Source organism: Lepisosteus oculatus, chromosome 1, assembly GCF_040954835.1.
Source record: "Lepisosteus oculatus isolate fLepOcu1 chromosome 1, fLepOcu1.hap2, whole genome shotgun sequence".
NCBI lineage: Eukaryota > Metazoa > Chordata > Actinopteri > Semionotiformes > Lepisosteidae > Lepisosteus > Lepisosteus oculatus.
In genome coordinates, this window is record NC_090696.1 from 76,999,317 (window position 1) to 77,014,908 (window position 15,592).

General features: G+C 41.1%; 1 protein-coding gene across 1 annotated transcript in view; it reads right to left on the reverse strand.

Annotated features, from left to right (window-relative positions):
* Positions 1-1,846: 1,846 nt before the first annotated feature.
* Positions 1,847-15,592, reverse strand: part of tusc3 (tumor suppressor candidate 3) — a 74,776-nt gene continuing 61,030 nt past the window's right edge. The window contains exons 7-10 of the mRNA XM_006630117.3: positions 12,677-12,740; positions 5,944-6,018; positions 2,339-2,429; positions 1,847-2,124 (exon numbers count right to left, since the gene is read on the reverse strand). Of these exons, the coding sequence (XP_006630180.2) occupies positions 2,109-2,124; positions 2,339-2,429; positions 5,944-6,018; positions 12,677-12,740 (246 nt within the window). The 3' untranslated portion in view covers positions 1,847-2,108. The remainder of the gene's footprint in view (positions 2,125-2,338; positions 2,430-5,943; positions 6,019-12,676; positions 12,741-15,592) is intronic.

Here is a 15,592-nt window from a genome sequence, read left to right on the forward strand (position 1 = left end):
ACAGGGAGAGAAGCTGGGGGTCAGAGCGCAGGGTCAGCCATTCATAAGGCACCCCTGGAGCAGCTGGGGTTAAGGGCCTTGCTCAGGGGCCCAACGGAGTAGGATTCCTCTGCCGGCCACGGGATTTGAACCGGCAACCTTCCAGCCACAGGCGCAGATCCTGAGCCACAGAGCACGGCACGGAACTTTTCATTTTGACATGGTACTCTTCGTTGGAGAAAGCTGATTCAGTTACTTTTCAATATGCAATATGCACCATGATTGACAGGAAGTAATATAATAAACAGTAATTTAAACATATTTCTAATGTTGATGAAAAGTGTTCACTGTAAGAAAGAGCCATAGAAATTGATATAGATATACACTGCTACAGCTAAACAAAAATATATATACAATTTGTAGTTCAGGTGGGTATCTGCGTCAGCATGCACACCTGAAGAAGGCTTCACAGCCGAAATGTTGTTTTCTCTCTTCTCTTTTCAGCATGAAATAAACCTATTACTTGTTCCTTTACAATTTGTATTGTATACATGTTTCAGCTTTAAATGATACTTTTAATAATACAGTAACAACATTTGCTTACCTATCAAATAATTTGGATTGGATACAGAAACTGACTTTATGCAAATAGCTCGCTGTCTTGCTCATGGTGGGGACACAATTTCAGAAAAGGCCCCGAATAAAAAATATTAACTCTATAACCCCGGGCACAGCTAAAGTGAACTCTACCAAAAGTAGAGGTGTGCTGGAGAAGAGTGTTTGTGACGCTACTGATGAGAATACTCACACTCATGCACACACCACATCTGTCTCTCTCCTGCATTGCCTTTTCTTTGCTTAGATACACACACAGCACGCTCCAAGCGATAGCATCCCCAGTGGATATGAAGTTAACATTATCCCTACATGGATTTGAACATTTCTATGTCTTTTGAGGTTAGGTTATGAACAGTTCCCTTGGAGATTGCAACAGTGCAAGTGCAAGTAAACTGAATAAAGCCTTCATAGAGTTTCCTATGTTGGACAAACATCCATTTCATTTCTGACACCCCTGGCACTGTGGGTGTATTTTCCATGGTTTTTTGGTATAAACCAAGAAGCAGAAGCCCTGATTATATTATCACATAATAAGGGATATTCACTTCAGACATGAGTACCTTAGTGTCTACAGATGTTTGCAAGGTACAATTCACCTTAATTATATATACAAAAGGCAGCATTTAATGGGATCAGAAAATTAAAAGGATTGAAATATTTCTTATTACAAGCACAATGGTAGTGCCATATCAGCCTCTACAGCAAATGAGCTGGAGCCCTAATCACCAATTAGCCTACTTAAAATGCATGAAGTTCTATTTTTCAGACTGTCAGAATGTGCTGTTCCCCATTATCAGAGAGTGGACTTGCAAACAGCACACTGAATGAAAATGAAGGAAAAAGCAGAGAATCTTTTCATGCATTTAACATTTTAATGGATTCTGGAACATTAATAACTCTCAGCTTAAAGCTGTTTAAGAGGGAGATGCAAGTACAGTAGCCTGTGCCTGGGTTTCTCCATGTGGCACAACTACTGTAGAAACAGACTTCATCTTGAAGCTGATATTAGATTAGAAACTGCTGCGTCAAACCTGGGCCTGAGCTACCCAGGAGGCCACCGAGGCTGGACAAGAGTGAGCGGGCCAGGACAGGCTTGGGCTTTGTATTATTCTGGGGTTTGACCCACTTCTTCCCCTTCTGTGTCCACAAATACATCTGTTTTTCTTTTCCATGTACCAATGCTTAATAACCTAGCAAATGAACGAAAGAAAGACAAAGGCTCCACATATAAAGCAAAACAAAAATCATGTGGAATCCAGAAACAATGTTTATTACAGTATTAAATAGCGTTCCTATTACATGATGGATTAATTGACTTTCTTTAAATTGCAGTGCTTCGAAACAGAAATAAACCTATTTATAATTCCTTATTTTGCTTTTGTGGAAAGATTTGTTTTAAGGATCATAAAGATATTGCATCTTGTCAAAACACATGCAAACATTTTTTTAACTAGTAAGCATGGGCATTAACTTCTTGTCTTCTTAATTATCTGGAGAACCCCTCAAGCTGGTCATTTAATTAGAAAGCTGAAAAGAAGAATGAAAAAAGTAATTTATAATTGTGTATAAATATATGTGGATAAACGTTAGGTACAGACACAGCCTTAATGTTTCCAAGGAGACAGTGAATGAATAAAAATACGTTTTTAAAGAACTAAAATTAATCGAGCGTTTGCTCAAAGCATTTCAGTTGTTCTTCATGACACTGATAAAATGTGAAGATACAGAAATGTTGTCTCACCTGTAAGGATAACCATGATACTTCGATCGAAAAATTGACAGCAGGAAACTGAAGAAAAACACAACCAAGCCGAGACCCACAAGGCAAATAACTGAAAAACCAAAGACAAAAGAGTTGATACTATTGATTATTCACAGCACTACACACTCATTATAAAGTACACTAGAATTACTGATCTCAGACCACAGCGAAAACTGTTAGATACTGTGATGTTAAAAGTTTGCAATGTTCATTTTCAAGTATCAGCCACATAACCCAAAAGGGATAATGCTGTGGACAAAAGAAACATTTTGATCTCCATCATCCCAGTGTCAGACAGATATAAACTGTTTGCAGATGGGAAGACCATGGTGACTCTACCCATGACTGGTTGGTCTGCCAAGATCTCCCCAAGAGCAACCGAGAACCTCACCCAGGAATCACAAGGAAACCCGATGCAACAGTGCAACAGGACCTGCATGCCTCTCTCACTGCATCTAATGACAGTTCTCATGCCTCAATCATGAGGAAAAGACACAAACACTGGTTTTCATGGAGGATAGTCAAGAAGAGACCAGTGAGCTTTCAAAAACCTTTTCTGTCTTTCTCAAGTTCACCAAGTAGCACGTGGATGATCCACTAGACTACTGGAAGAATGTACTCTTTACAGACGAATCAAAAGTTGAACTTCTTGGTGACGCTGAGAAATGTTTTGTGTGACAAAAACCAAACACTGACTTCCAGAAGAACCTCATCTTATCCATCAAGCTTGGAGGTGGATTGGAAAGCCTGGAACATCGGATTGGGGCTGCTTTGCTGCCTGAAGACCCGAATGGCTTGTCATCATTGACAGAACAATCAATTAGGCTGAAGCTCAGCTATAAGTGGGTCATGCAGGAAGACAATGATCCCAAACATACCAGCAGATCTACAACAGAACAGCTGAAGGATAAATTTTACATTTTCAATTGGCCAAATCAAAGTCAGGACTGACTTATCATTGAAGGACCCTAAAGAGAGCTCTTCAAACAAGGAAAACCTCAAACATCACTGATCTGAAGCTCTGCAAGGAAAAATGGGCAAACATTTCTGAAAGCTAATGCAAGCTCAGGGAGCACCACTGATTACTGAATCTAAGTGTTTACATACTTATTTACATTAACATAATTTTTGTTGGACCGTTTTGAAAAATAATTCAACAATATCTTACGTGTTGTGTGTTTAAGGTGTTATTTGTTCCTCTTTGATTAAGACTTTTGTTAAGATATACTTTAAAGGTACCAGAACAAGGACCAATCTAAGAAATTTACAAATATTTTCTTGGCACTGTAATGGTTTGAAATTAAACAAAATGGGACATCACAATGTTTATATACTGTATGCTGATACAAATATCAGATTATAGAAAGGTATATTTATTCACTGAAAACCTCTAGTGGCATGCACCTGGCAAATGAATAAAGTACAAAAAAAGCAAAACCCTCATTAGTAATGTTCAGGCAACACTATACCATAATTTGCAGGGACATTCAATTTTGAGTTTTCATAATGAATGCAGATTTTCCATTCACAAACCTTTCTTTGTGTTACTTGTGTATGTCTGTACAGTATACAGTATATAACTTTTCAAATGTTTTCCACGAAATTCCTTCTTAAAATAAATACCCCTTTTTTGTCTCTTCTCTTTTCCTTGAAAGCAATTTGCCCAGCTTTGGAATTTGTGGTCCACTCTTTCTCCCACACTTTTTTAAGAGATTAAGTTTTGTACGTTTCACTGTGAGACAATGGGATAAACTGGCATTCAAAGCCTGAACCATTTCACACAGCTTTCTTCTATACTGATCATGACATTATTGTGCCTTATAAATTGGCTATAAATTATTTCATACTGTACATGATTGTCACGTGGAAGCCTACAGGCAGACTCCTAACAAGTTTGAGCCGTTTTTTGCTATGCCACACTGCTTACAGAGGCAAACGGCAATATTCATTTTCTTTCATTTGTGATTGTGCGTGGGTGGGTGGATGCAACACAAACATTCAATATTGATAGAAGAAAACCACAGAACAGTATGTGAAGAAAGAAAAGGATATTGCTCTTGAGGAAAAACGTCCTCACAATCATGTGTACTAAAATGTCCCAAATATTCAGTCAGCTATAAAATTAAAGTGAAGAAATTAACCTTTATACGTGACGTTTTTTTAGAATTATATACTGCATGCAGTAGGTGAAAAGGACAAAAGCTTATACACCATGTTCTGTGATGGTTTTGCCCACAACAGTACCGTCTTCATGGCTTAACAATCAAAATATATTAGATCTGCGCATCAACCATCATACACCAGGAAGCACACAACTTGGTTTAAGTTCAACAACAAGCTTTGCCTGCAAAATAACAAGTTAAGGTTCATGCGACACTTAAAAGCAGAAGGAAGAAACACAACGTTTCGGTCATTGAGGTTTCTTCTTCGGGTGTTTCTTAGTCCTGGTACAGGTGGTCTTCAAAATGATACTTCTGCGACTCCATTAAGTAGTACACTTGTAGGAGGTGTAAATATTAAAAAACCCGATATTAAGAATCAGGGTTCAAAAGTGAGACGGGTGTGTTTTCACCACACAGGCACTTCATATACAAACCTTTCATTTATGTATGTCTGCTGTGCCGTGGTCTGCTAACAATTTCCCTCTCTACCGATGTCGGTGTTTCAAAGCTCTTCAGATGGGTAATGGCAAAAACAAGCTCTCATTCACAGAACAAGCAGAGCTCATTACTTTTTATTTAATATAAAAAGTTTTTATATTTTTTATATTTATATTTTTTATATATTTTATTTCATATTTTAGCATTTAAAATTCTTACAAGAATGAAGTATTCCATGCACAGTAGTACCTTGCAATGCAATGTTCTTTTTATTGCTGTGCATTGAAACCACATGTACAGACGTAACTACTAGTACACTCCATCTTGTACTAAGCAATTGTGTAATGCATTGACTGCCAAAAATATTGTTAAACTATAATTATTTGATAAATATATCTCTTCTAAGTTGATTAAACATTCATTCATCCTAGCAAGAGGCAATTACGGGTGTGAATACCTAATTTCCGCTGCTTCACAGTCGTCTATAGAAACACAGAATTAAGTATTCACAACAGTGCGTCTTAAAATAGTTAATTCACTCAAAATCAGAACTAGTACTTGCCAGGATGAATGAGTGTTCAATAAACGCAGAAGTTCTATCTTGTAATAGATGCATTTTTAACTGTATCCTACCACTCAAATCACTTTTAAGTGTGTGAACCATTGCCAGGGCATTCAAGGCAGTGGCAGGAGGCCTGTGGAAAACGCCGCAGTGTTCCTCATTGCCCATGCAGGCCTGGCCAAATAACTACGCCATCGAAAGATAAACAAATTTACCAATCCCATTCTCCTTGCAGGCAAGATTCAACACCATAATTACAGTTTGGAGGGCCATTGAGAAAACTGTACTTCGCCGAGTTTAATAACCATTTGTTTGCTGCTGGCTTCTCCTTCAAACACCCGCTTGGGTGCTAACCGACATAACCGTTATTGCTCACAACAAACATTTTAATTGCAAATGACTTGGAAAAAAAAGTGACATACTTCTGCGTTTGCCAACATCCCCTTTCGAAGTGGCAGCCTCATTCAGAAGAACCATCCCCATGGTGATTGCAGCATCTGTAGCTGTTGTCAAGGAAACAACGGTGCCGTCTAACGGGATCTTCAAAAACAGATTTCCTGTTTCAGTGAACTTGTGCTTCACATGTGCTGTGCTTTTCAAATGTACTGTACATGTACACAAACGTCTTAAGACACCCGAGTCTGTGATCAGTTTCAGTGTGGTACTCTGTATTAAAAGACAATGAAACAGGTTTAATACTGGATTTCAAGTGTTTCAAACTTTCAGGTGTTTTTGCGTTTCAATGTTTCACGTTGCTAGGAAACCACATTTTTGTTGACACCCACTCAGAAATCAATGCCAAGGAAAGACGGTCCCAAGAAAGCAAAATAATTCAACAATATGGTGAACTGACTCAAGTACTTTCAGCATGTTCAAGAACACCAATGGCAAAAATAGTTCCTCTAAAAACTGAAAAATAAGCCCACAAATAAGCTCATACAAATGAAGATATTTAGCAGTTAAAATGTTCACAGAGCACATTTTCACAGTCCTTTTCATGTTGTCCTGGCCAAAAACTGTGAAAGTGATTTACTGTATATTCAGCTCCCAGGGAAATACTTTCAATAACATTTTATTCACAGTTATTAACAACTGAGTAATGACTCGGGGTCTTGTTCACGCGTGATGGGACAGGAGGGGACTGTGGGATTGACCTGCGGATCGCTGTAGCGACTGCAGTAAGGTGGACTCTGAACCGAACCGCGCTGCTGGAGCGGGGAGCCGCGTTTTCAGGCAAAGCCCTGGGTTGTCGGGTTGATCTGCGTCCCCATCCTCACCTGTGGGCACGCAGGGTCCGGGCAGTGACTGACAGGATGAGATCGCCGGACTGCGAGGAACTCGTAGTCGAGTTGCTGCTGGGCCGGATCGAGCAGAAGCCAGCTGAGGTGCGGATGGGGAGGCGGTTGCCGCCAGGCACCTCCCACTGGGAAGAGACCCCAGGGCAGACCCAGGACATACTGCAGGGACGATACTGTATCTCTCGGCTGGCCTGGGAGCTCCCAGGAGGAGCTGGAGACTGTTGCTGGGGTAACAGAAGCCTGATCTACTGCTCAGCCTGTTTCCACCGCGACCCTCACCAGGAGTAAGCTGTCAGATGATGATGATGAGGAGTTTTTCACATTCTTGTTCAGCTATAGCCAAATATCAACCTCTTAAATTTTTATTTAATTCATATCTGTCCTAATTTCAGTCCCACACAACTTTAATTATATTAAAAACCTGAGGTGCAGCTTTTTTTTAAAGACTACCGATTCACAGGTAAAATATACAACTATAATCAGCTCAGTAGCTAAAAGTGTTCTAATATTTCATGATAAATAATCTGTCTAGTTATTCTGCTAATGACAGATTACAAATCACCTCATTGTTGGTTATATGTCAAGATAAAAAATCAGTCATGAAAGTGACCATTAAATATTTAAAAATTAAATTAATGGCACCTGATCTAAACTGACTATTGGGATAAAAAAATAAACCATAAAAAGTTATCCAGTTAACCAATATGAATCTGCTTTATCATAAATCCTTTATTAGTGGGATCTGAGGTTTGTTGCCAGTTTCCAGAACATTTGAGCTAAGGGGAGGGCACACCAACCACCTAAAATGATTATTGCCTGATGATCAACTCTTGCCTGCTTCACTAAAAGCACCAGGGCCACCCTGCTGGATCCTGGAGAGCCAGTGTGTCTGCAGGCTTTCAACAGGCTGATGAGGCTTGGTAGATGGCCGGGTTGAAATGAAAATCTGCAGACTCCAACCAGGACCAACCAGTTATCTCTATATGTCTATATAGAAACGTGAGTGATTGAAAGAGTTTCTACTGAAAGACGTCTAAGCACAGTGAAGTCACCAAGGGATCAAGTCTGCAGTGCTATGAAGCAGAGATAGTAGTGTTACTTTTCTGTCTTGTTTCGTAATCTGATCCCGTAATTGTCCCAGAGCTCCAAAATAAGGGATGCCATTTCGCAGAGTTCCTCTGGGACACACGGTGAGCAGCTCAGTGAGTGACGTGTTGAGGAGCTGAGGGTTTTTACAATCTTAATGTCCCAAGGGTTTTTTTTTGTATGAATTCTTCTGTTCCTAATTCAGGTAGACAGCACACCACATATTAATTATCCCCTGTGTTTTTCAACTGGTTAGTGTCTTGTAACATTAAATCAAACAGTCACACTGCATCTTCTTGTAAAGATTAAAGAAAACACATCACGATCACGAAGAAATGAAGACCCACTTTACTGAAGACAAATCAGGGACGGCAGGAACATTGAAAGAAAGGAGCTTCTCGTGGGTGTGGCTCATGTTATTTCCTTAATTAATACATCCTGCACGGTGAGGATCCGGATGACAGAGACGTTCCGCAAAGGGCAACAGTGGACAGAAGTTTAGAATTGAGGATTGGGATATTTACACACTGATCTGAAGAGCAAGACAGGCAAGCAACTTCAGATAAACAGGCTGCCAATTTCTACCCCGGCTGTGTGCTGCCAGTTTCATGCTGAGGACTCCACAGAGCAGGATACCAAGGCTGCGTGGGCCACAACAGGCCATCGTCACACCTGGCAGCGCACGCCTGTGAGTTCGGTGGTACACAGAGCACAGACTGTGGACTAGCGAGCAGCGGAGAGATGCCATCTGGCCAGATGAATCGTCCTGCACCGTGTTCTCCACAGACGGATGGGTGCAAGGGTGGCACCAGCCTGAAGACCTCCGTGGCCCCGAGCGCCCGGGTCCTGCAGCGAGCGGCTGTGGTGGTTCTGTAGAGTCGTGGCACTTCCCTGGCGCGGACTGGGCGCGCTCGCTTCCCTTCGGAGACCAGGGTCAATGCTGCCCGCAATCTGCGGTTTCCGAGCGATCATCTTCGATCCACAGTTCTCCAATTCCGGAATCAGTCGTTTCTCCCCCGCTGGGAGGGGTGTGTTCTAGAAGGACTGTGCCCCCCCCCCCTTCCACGGGGCATGTGTTGTGGGGGATGAGCGTGACGTTGATGTTATCTGTATGTCACGGCCATCTCGGTCACCGATTTTCCACCTCCATCATCCGGGGGCGAACTGACCGGTTTCTCAACGTCTTACTCTTCCTGTGGAAGAACTGTGTCACATTCCAGAGCCTGGCCACGGCGCATACAGGCTCCACGTGGTGGCTCAACTCCTTTAGTGACTTTACATCGGTGTTTCCATTTTTCTGTTAACTGCCTCTGCCTTCTTTGAATATTTGGTTTATTTGATCACTTTTAATAAAGTGCAAGACTTAATTGTACTGAATATTGGGCTTTATTATTATTTAATAAAGCAATACCCGATACTGCCGCCATAGGTGGCTGCATGTATGTCAGCGGCTTGTGTCTAAAATACTTGCTGTCACTGTAAGACTATTTTTTCCTCTCTAGCATATCTCTGTGCAACTTAACAAGTGACATATGCCTTCAGGCAGCTTTGGCAGTGAGGATAACTACTTTGCTAATTAACTCATATTCACTTAACCCGCTTTATTGATCGGAGTTCATTGATAGCCAAAGTGTTAATTGACTTTTTGAGTAAAACTGTAGCAAGAAGCAAGAAGTGTATGGGGGGTATTATTACGTAGCGAATACCCTTTTCTATTCAAAATAACACAAAAAAATGTTGAAACTAGCACGGCTTAGATTATGAATTTAAAAACGTATTTAAAATAAAAATGTTTAAGAGGTAAGATAAGATTGCATCCAACACATTTCTCTAACAAATGCACTTTTTGCAATGTTTTTGTTGGAGCTCAGGAACTGCTTTTAAGGTAAGGTGTGTACACTGATAAATTACTACTGCTGTTCTGAAGATGAGAAATGCTAAAATTCACAATGTTTCCAAGTTTTTTCTCTTTCAGAATCCATTGCCTCACAAATTCCCTTTATTTTTGTTACCCTTCTCTCTCTCTGAGTGCCTGTCTCTTTAATTACATGTATTGTTGTAGAGTAATCACAGTTGTAATAGATAAGATGCAGCTAATTAAGTTGTTAGTAATCTATATTTTGCATATATTATAACTTAATCTCCTGACAAAATAATTCCTTGGGACATTAAGAATAATTAATGTATCTTAACTCTGTGAAGCTGAATGTTCAATGTAACAACACATATATTCTATTGCTAAATCTTATAATCCCCATGACACAAAATATAATTTAAATACTATTTAAAAGGAGCACACCCATAAGCATTATTCTTGCTAGATAAACTACACTTCAGTCTAGCAACCCATCGCATACACTGAGCATGTGTTTTTGTCTACATACACGAGATAAACTCCTGCCTCTCTCACCACTGTAAAGGGACTACAAAGCACCACTTGCAAATGACACATACTGTATAAGGGCTGGTCTACCAGATAATAATATTTTCATGGTTCAAAGTTGCACGAATTGATGGAAAATCATGGGTTTTGTGCTGAGCATAGGTACACCTGGCACAAACGTCTTAAGCATTGAGGCATTTTCTAGCACTAAAGGACATAAAAGGCAAGGAATATTCTGCACAAAGCCTGTCTACCCTCACATAGTGTGAAGGCATTATGAACTGTGCCCGTGACTGACGGTACGGCACCGGGCACACTTACGATAAATCTTGTTGGAGCATCAGGGCTCTGGACTTGTAACTAGAATGTTTTGGGTTCAGATCCCAGGCGAGACACGGCACTGTTGTTACTTCACCTGAATCCATTCAGGCAAAAAAACCCAGACAAATGTATAATTGGGTGCGAATAAGCACAGTAAGTCGCTTTGGAGAAACCTGACTTTGCAGATGGGCTGGATTTGAGACGCAGCTGGAAAATGAAAGTGAGTAGAGGCCGGAAACCACCTGCTGTGGGTAGACGTGTCTACATTGATTGACCGCGTCTACACATTGACCGCGGGACCCCAAGAATTCAGATACAGCGTTAATCGGGATAGCATCACTGAAACAAGACGGACGGCACGATGCTGCTCTCATACTCCTCCTCCGTGCTTGAGCGAAGTGCCCAGCGACCAGCAGTCAGCAGAGCGTAAAGCTCCGTGCACAAAGGCAGCAGGTGCCTCATTCCTGCCCGGCGGACCTGCTGCCCCGTGGAGCCCCTCTGCGTTGGTCTCCCCACAGTCCTCGCTGTCTGAGCGGACGAGCTCCAGCAGAAACAGGCGCCAATAAAGTTAATGACAGCAAGGATACTGAAGGGAGCTTTTTCAACGAAATGTTTGACGTGAGCAACGCAAGCAGCCGAGCTCGCCTTCCCCTCCGGTGCTCGGACTTATAATACTCTCTGATGGTGCTTGCCAGAAAGATGTAAATACCATAGCAAGCCTTCCTCTCTTCTCCCACACCCCTTCTCCACCTGTGCAGCTGCCCACGGTTAATATGCCTCAGCTGGGGTCCTGACTTCCTCGTCCTCTGGCCAGGAGGCTGAATCTCAGCCAGTGGGTCAACCCAAAGATTCTTAAACCTGACGTCTCCATAAGCGTCCTTAATGCATTTTCCTGTTGGGTATTGTTGGTCCTCAAGAAACAGCATTACGCTTTTCATTAAAGTGTACTGTATTTCACACAGAATTAAAATTGATTGAGGAGGTCATGACAAGTTTGTGGTGTACCGGTGTGGGTCAGAGATATTTCCATGTGTTTGGATGGATTTTTACACACCTTCATACTGAACACTGAACAAAAAAAGCCACATGCAGCAGACCTGGAGAATTTTAGTAATTTGACTTTATATGCTTTCTTATCAACAGTATATTTTCCACTCAAGTAAAAAGTTTTCTATGGGGCAACAGGTCACACATCAAATGTAAACAGGTGAAAACAGTGTAACTGATAGTTATTATTGCTGATATTATTATTATTATTATTATTGTTGTAAACCCAGCCAATTCATACTGCAGATCTGAAGTAGGCTCTTAAATATGATTTCATTCCAAAGCTTGACACAAAACCTGAGCTAAGATACCTTCTTTTCATTAATGTGGAATTTCCTAAAACTGAACTCATTCAATGCAAACAGAAAATCATTATTAACATAAATTACCTTTTAAACCCTTAGGCATTTTACATCCTTTAGGATCTCATCCATGACAAAACTGTTTATTCCGCGTGTTTGTGTTTGCAGTTTAATGCTGTTTTTATTACTTCTAGGTATCTCCGGAACAGAACACTCCTGAAATCAGTCACAAAATGAATAGAACTTCACTTCTAAATATGCTATGTATTATTCCACAAACACTTTAATAAAACTGAGTTGAGAGATGCATCATTGCTCTCCAAAACTTTAAATCTCAGATTTTTCTCAGAGCACTTTTCTACTTAATAAACTTTAATACATACACATCAACATCAACAGGTAGATGCAAAACTAACCTGAGATCTACAATTATCTGCTAAAATAAGTGTTTGTTCTTAAATATAAGGAACAGATTATCTCAAGTCACCAATGAATAATGTTTAATTTGCCTAAACTATATATTATATATTATAGTTTAGGTAAAAGTGTCTAAGTGGTTTGTCAATGTTGTCGAGTTATTATTACAGTATGCTACTTGTTTAAGCAATAAAGTCCTATTTTATTGCTGTGAAAGTACAGAGACTTACCTTCTTTAATTAGCTACAGTTATTTCACTGTATAGGTCTATGGCCTTGAGATGTGTTTATGAAAAGGATACTCAGCAGAAGAATGATGTGAGATTCAGCGACAAACTGTGCTTGGCTGCTTCCATGAATGTAGCTCTGTCAGAGAGAGAGAGAAATGAAATTATAGAAATTAAACACAACAACCAATTCCACATCTCCTTAAGTGTAATTTAATGTAAAGTGATTTTAGTTGAGCAGAGGAAATGACCATGCCTGTGTCTGAGAGTGTGCAAGCATGCATATTCTTTGCAGGTGATCCGATACTGTACCTCAACTGCTCTACGGCTAAATTGCCCATTTTTCAATCGGTTCTGCAAAAGCTTGCATCTGTGTACAGAGCTACACCGTGGTCAATTTTAATTATCCACATGGTAATGTATTAATCCTATTTCAGTACTGTGATTTTTTTTCAAATTAATTACCTGTCACTTTGGATAAATGTAAATGACTATAGCACTGTTTGAAAGCCATCGCTTACAGTAACAGCATAACGTCTCATCCTGGAAACAAGGATACTGAATTGCCATCAACTGGGCTGCATGTGGGCAGCACGATCGTCCAACATTCAGGACTGCTGCCTCGCAGCGCTGGGGCTCTGGGTTCAAGTCTGGACCTGGGGTGGCGTCTGCCTGGAGTGTGTATGTTTCCTCCAGGTGCTCTGGTTTCCTCCCACTGTCCAAAGACTTGCTGGTAGAGTAATTGGCTTCTTTGAAAAGTGGCAGTGGTGTGAGTGTGTGCACATCTGTGTCTATGTCTGCCCTGTGTTGGCCTGGTGTCCCATCCAGGGTGTATCCTGCCTTGCGCCTGTTGCTTGCCCGGATAGGCTCCAGCTCCCCCGTGCCCCTGTACCGGATAAAGGGGTTAGAGAATGGATGGCTGGAGAGATGGACTGAGTGTCAACTGTACCAAAGCATGCTATGTAGGCCTCGGGACAGGAGGTGCCAACACAATCCCAACATAAAAAGCAGGAGAAACAAGGCCCCAGACTCCAGGGGGAAAGTGACTTTGAGCCAGCTGCAGAAAACGGAGACTGTGAGCTGACAGAAGACAATCGCAGCTTAAATGCTGAGGGATAATGCTAACTAAAAGAAGACAGATTACAAACTGATTTGCGAAGTCCCTGTTTCAGACAATCTCACAGTCGTGAAACTCGGATGCACCTACAGAAGCTGCACGTTTGGAGTCCAGCCTCAGACACGAACACAAATGTAAGACACTTTTCAAACCAAGGAAAAAGGCTTTTCCTAATGAAAAGGTTGTAAAATGGATGATCACTCAATTTCTTGCATAACTAAAATGCACTTTTCCAATCAGCAATAACGCATAAAAACCCCATGGGGCTGTAATGAAGGAATTAAATCAGGGATCTTTTCTTGCAATTATTTTTTTTACAGGTTTCTCCCTTGTTAATTGATTTCTGGTGGTTTAAAATGTATTTAAAGGGTCAAATATTCCCAAATCCCTTTAAAGCAGTAGGGGCCTCCCTTCTCAAGCCAGCATTGCCTGGAGATAACTGGATAACTGTGGATCGTGGGCCTCATCAGGATGCTTCTCTCTCTTCGCCATTTCCCCATCTCTCATAACCAAGCCGCAGAATACTGGGTTCACGTAAAACTGAGGTTATTATCAAAGTATATTAAAAAAACAAGTTAATTGTAATTCCAAACACATTAAAGGAAAATGCTGTACAGTTCCACAATAATTGTAGCAGAGTATTCAGATTATTTGCGTTGCTAAGGTAACGACGCATACCAGACAGCTTGATTGTTACTCTAAGTAGATTACTGACATTACTTCCAATTATTTTTCATACATTGCATATTTCAGTATCTAAAAGGCATGTGCACATTATTAATTATTTTTAATTTGTTCTTGCAATGACTTTACCACTTCCTTTAGAAAACACACCACATTAACAAACCTTAAACCAACAGCTGAGGCAGAGGAGCCTAAAAATTCTCCCTGCTAATGACTGCTTAATTGCACTGCACATTTTTAACACGGCCTTGCTTCAAGAGAGATACAGTATTTCAATATTTCACCCAGAGCACAGACATATTTGGAAACATACTGAAACATTCTGACAGTATTTAATTCTAACATTTCCTAAAAGTAAAGTGGAACACACCTGCAGAATAGCTGCCACAGACTCTACCCATGGAAACTTCATGTTTGGAAATGAGCCTCAGACACAAAAGCAAATGTAAGACACCTTTAAAATCAAGGGAAAATGCTGATGTCCCCAACAAAAACACATTGTGTTCCACGCCTAACAGCGGCTTGTTGATAACATTTTAGAAATGGGCATTATTTTCACACGCATTATTCACCGTGCTCCTCCAAGCACTGTTACAATGTAGATTTGACAGGTTTTTCTCGAGTTAAACTCGGGACAAGACTGAGGATAACGGCTCACACACTCCTAAAAACAGCTTCTTGAGGCTGGCAGTACCGGAGTTCGAAACCTTGCGGTTGCTTTCAGCCCTCAGGGGTCATTCAAAGCCCCCTGCAGAAGCACCCCAAGGGTATGTTTTCTCATCAACATGCCATTTCCAGGTCACACTCCTTGCTCTGCTGATACAGAAACGGACACATGGCTTTATGTAATGAAGACCAGGCTGCTGCGCGGCCTTACTGAAGTGTCTACAGCGCCCTGGCTTCAGTGTGTCACGGGCTCTGCATCTTGTGTGTAAATTAAAACTATCCGGCATCGATATATAACCTACAGTAATCCTACAGCATGTTAACTGCACGGCTGTCTCCCTGGCTGCTGAAGTGGACGTTAATATTCGCCCGGCACGTGAGGCACTGAACAGTTATCTCAGTGGACTATCGGCTATCTCAAGGACTTGAGGCATCCAGTTCTTAACCTCAGCCCAGATATCATCGGCAGCACTTCAGAGTCATATGAAGCAGGACCTCTCCTAAATGCAACCAGCTTTGGAGTC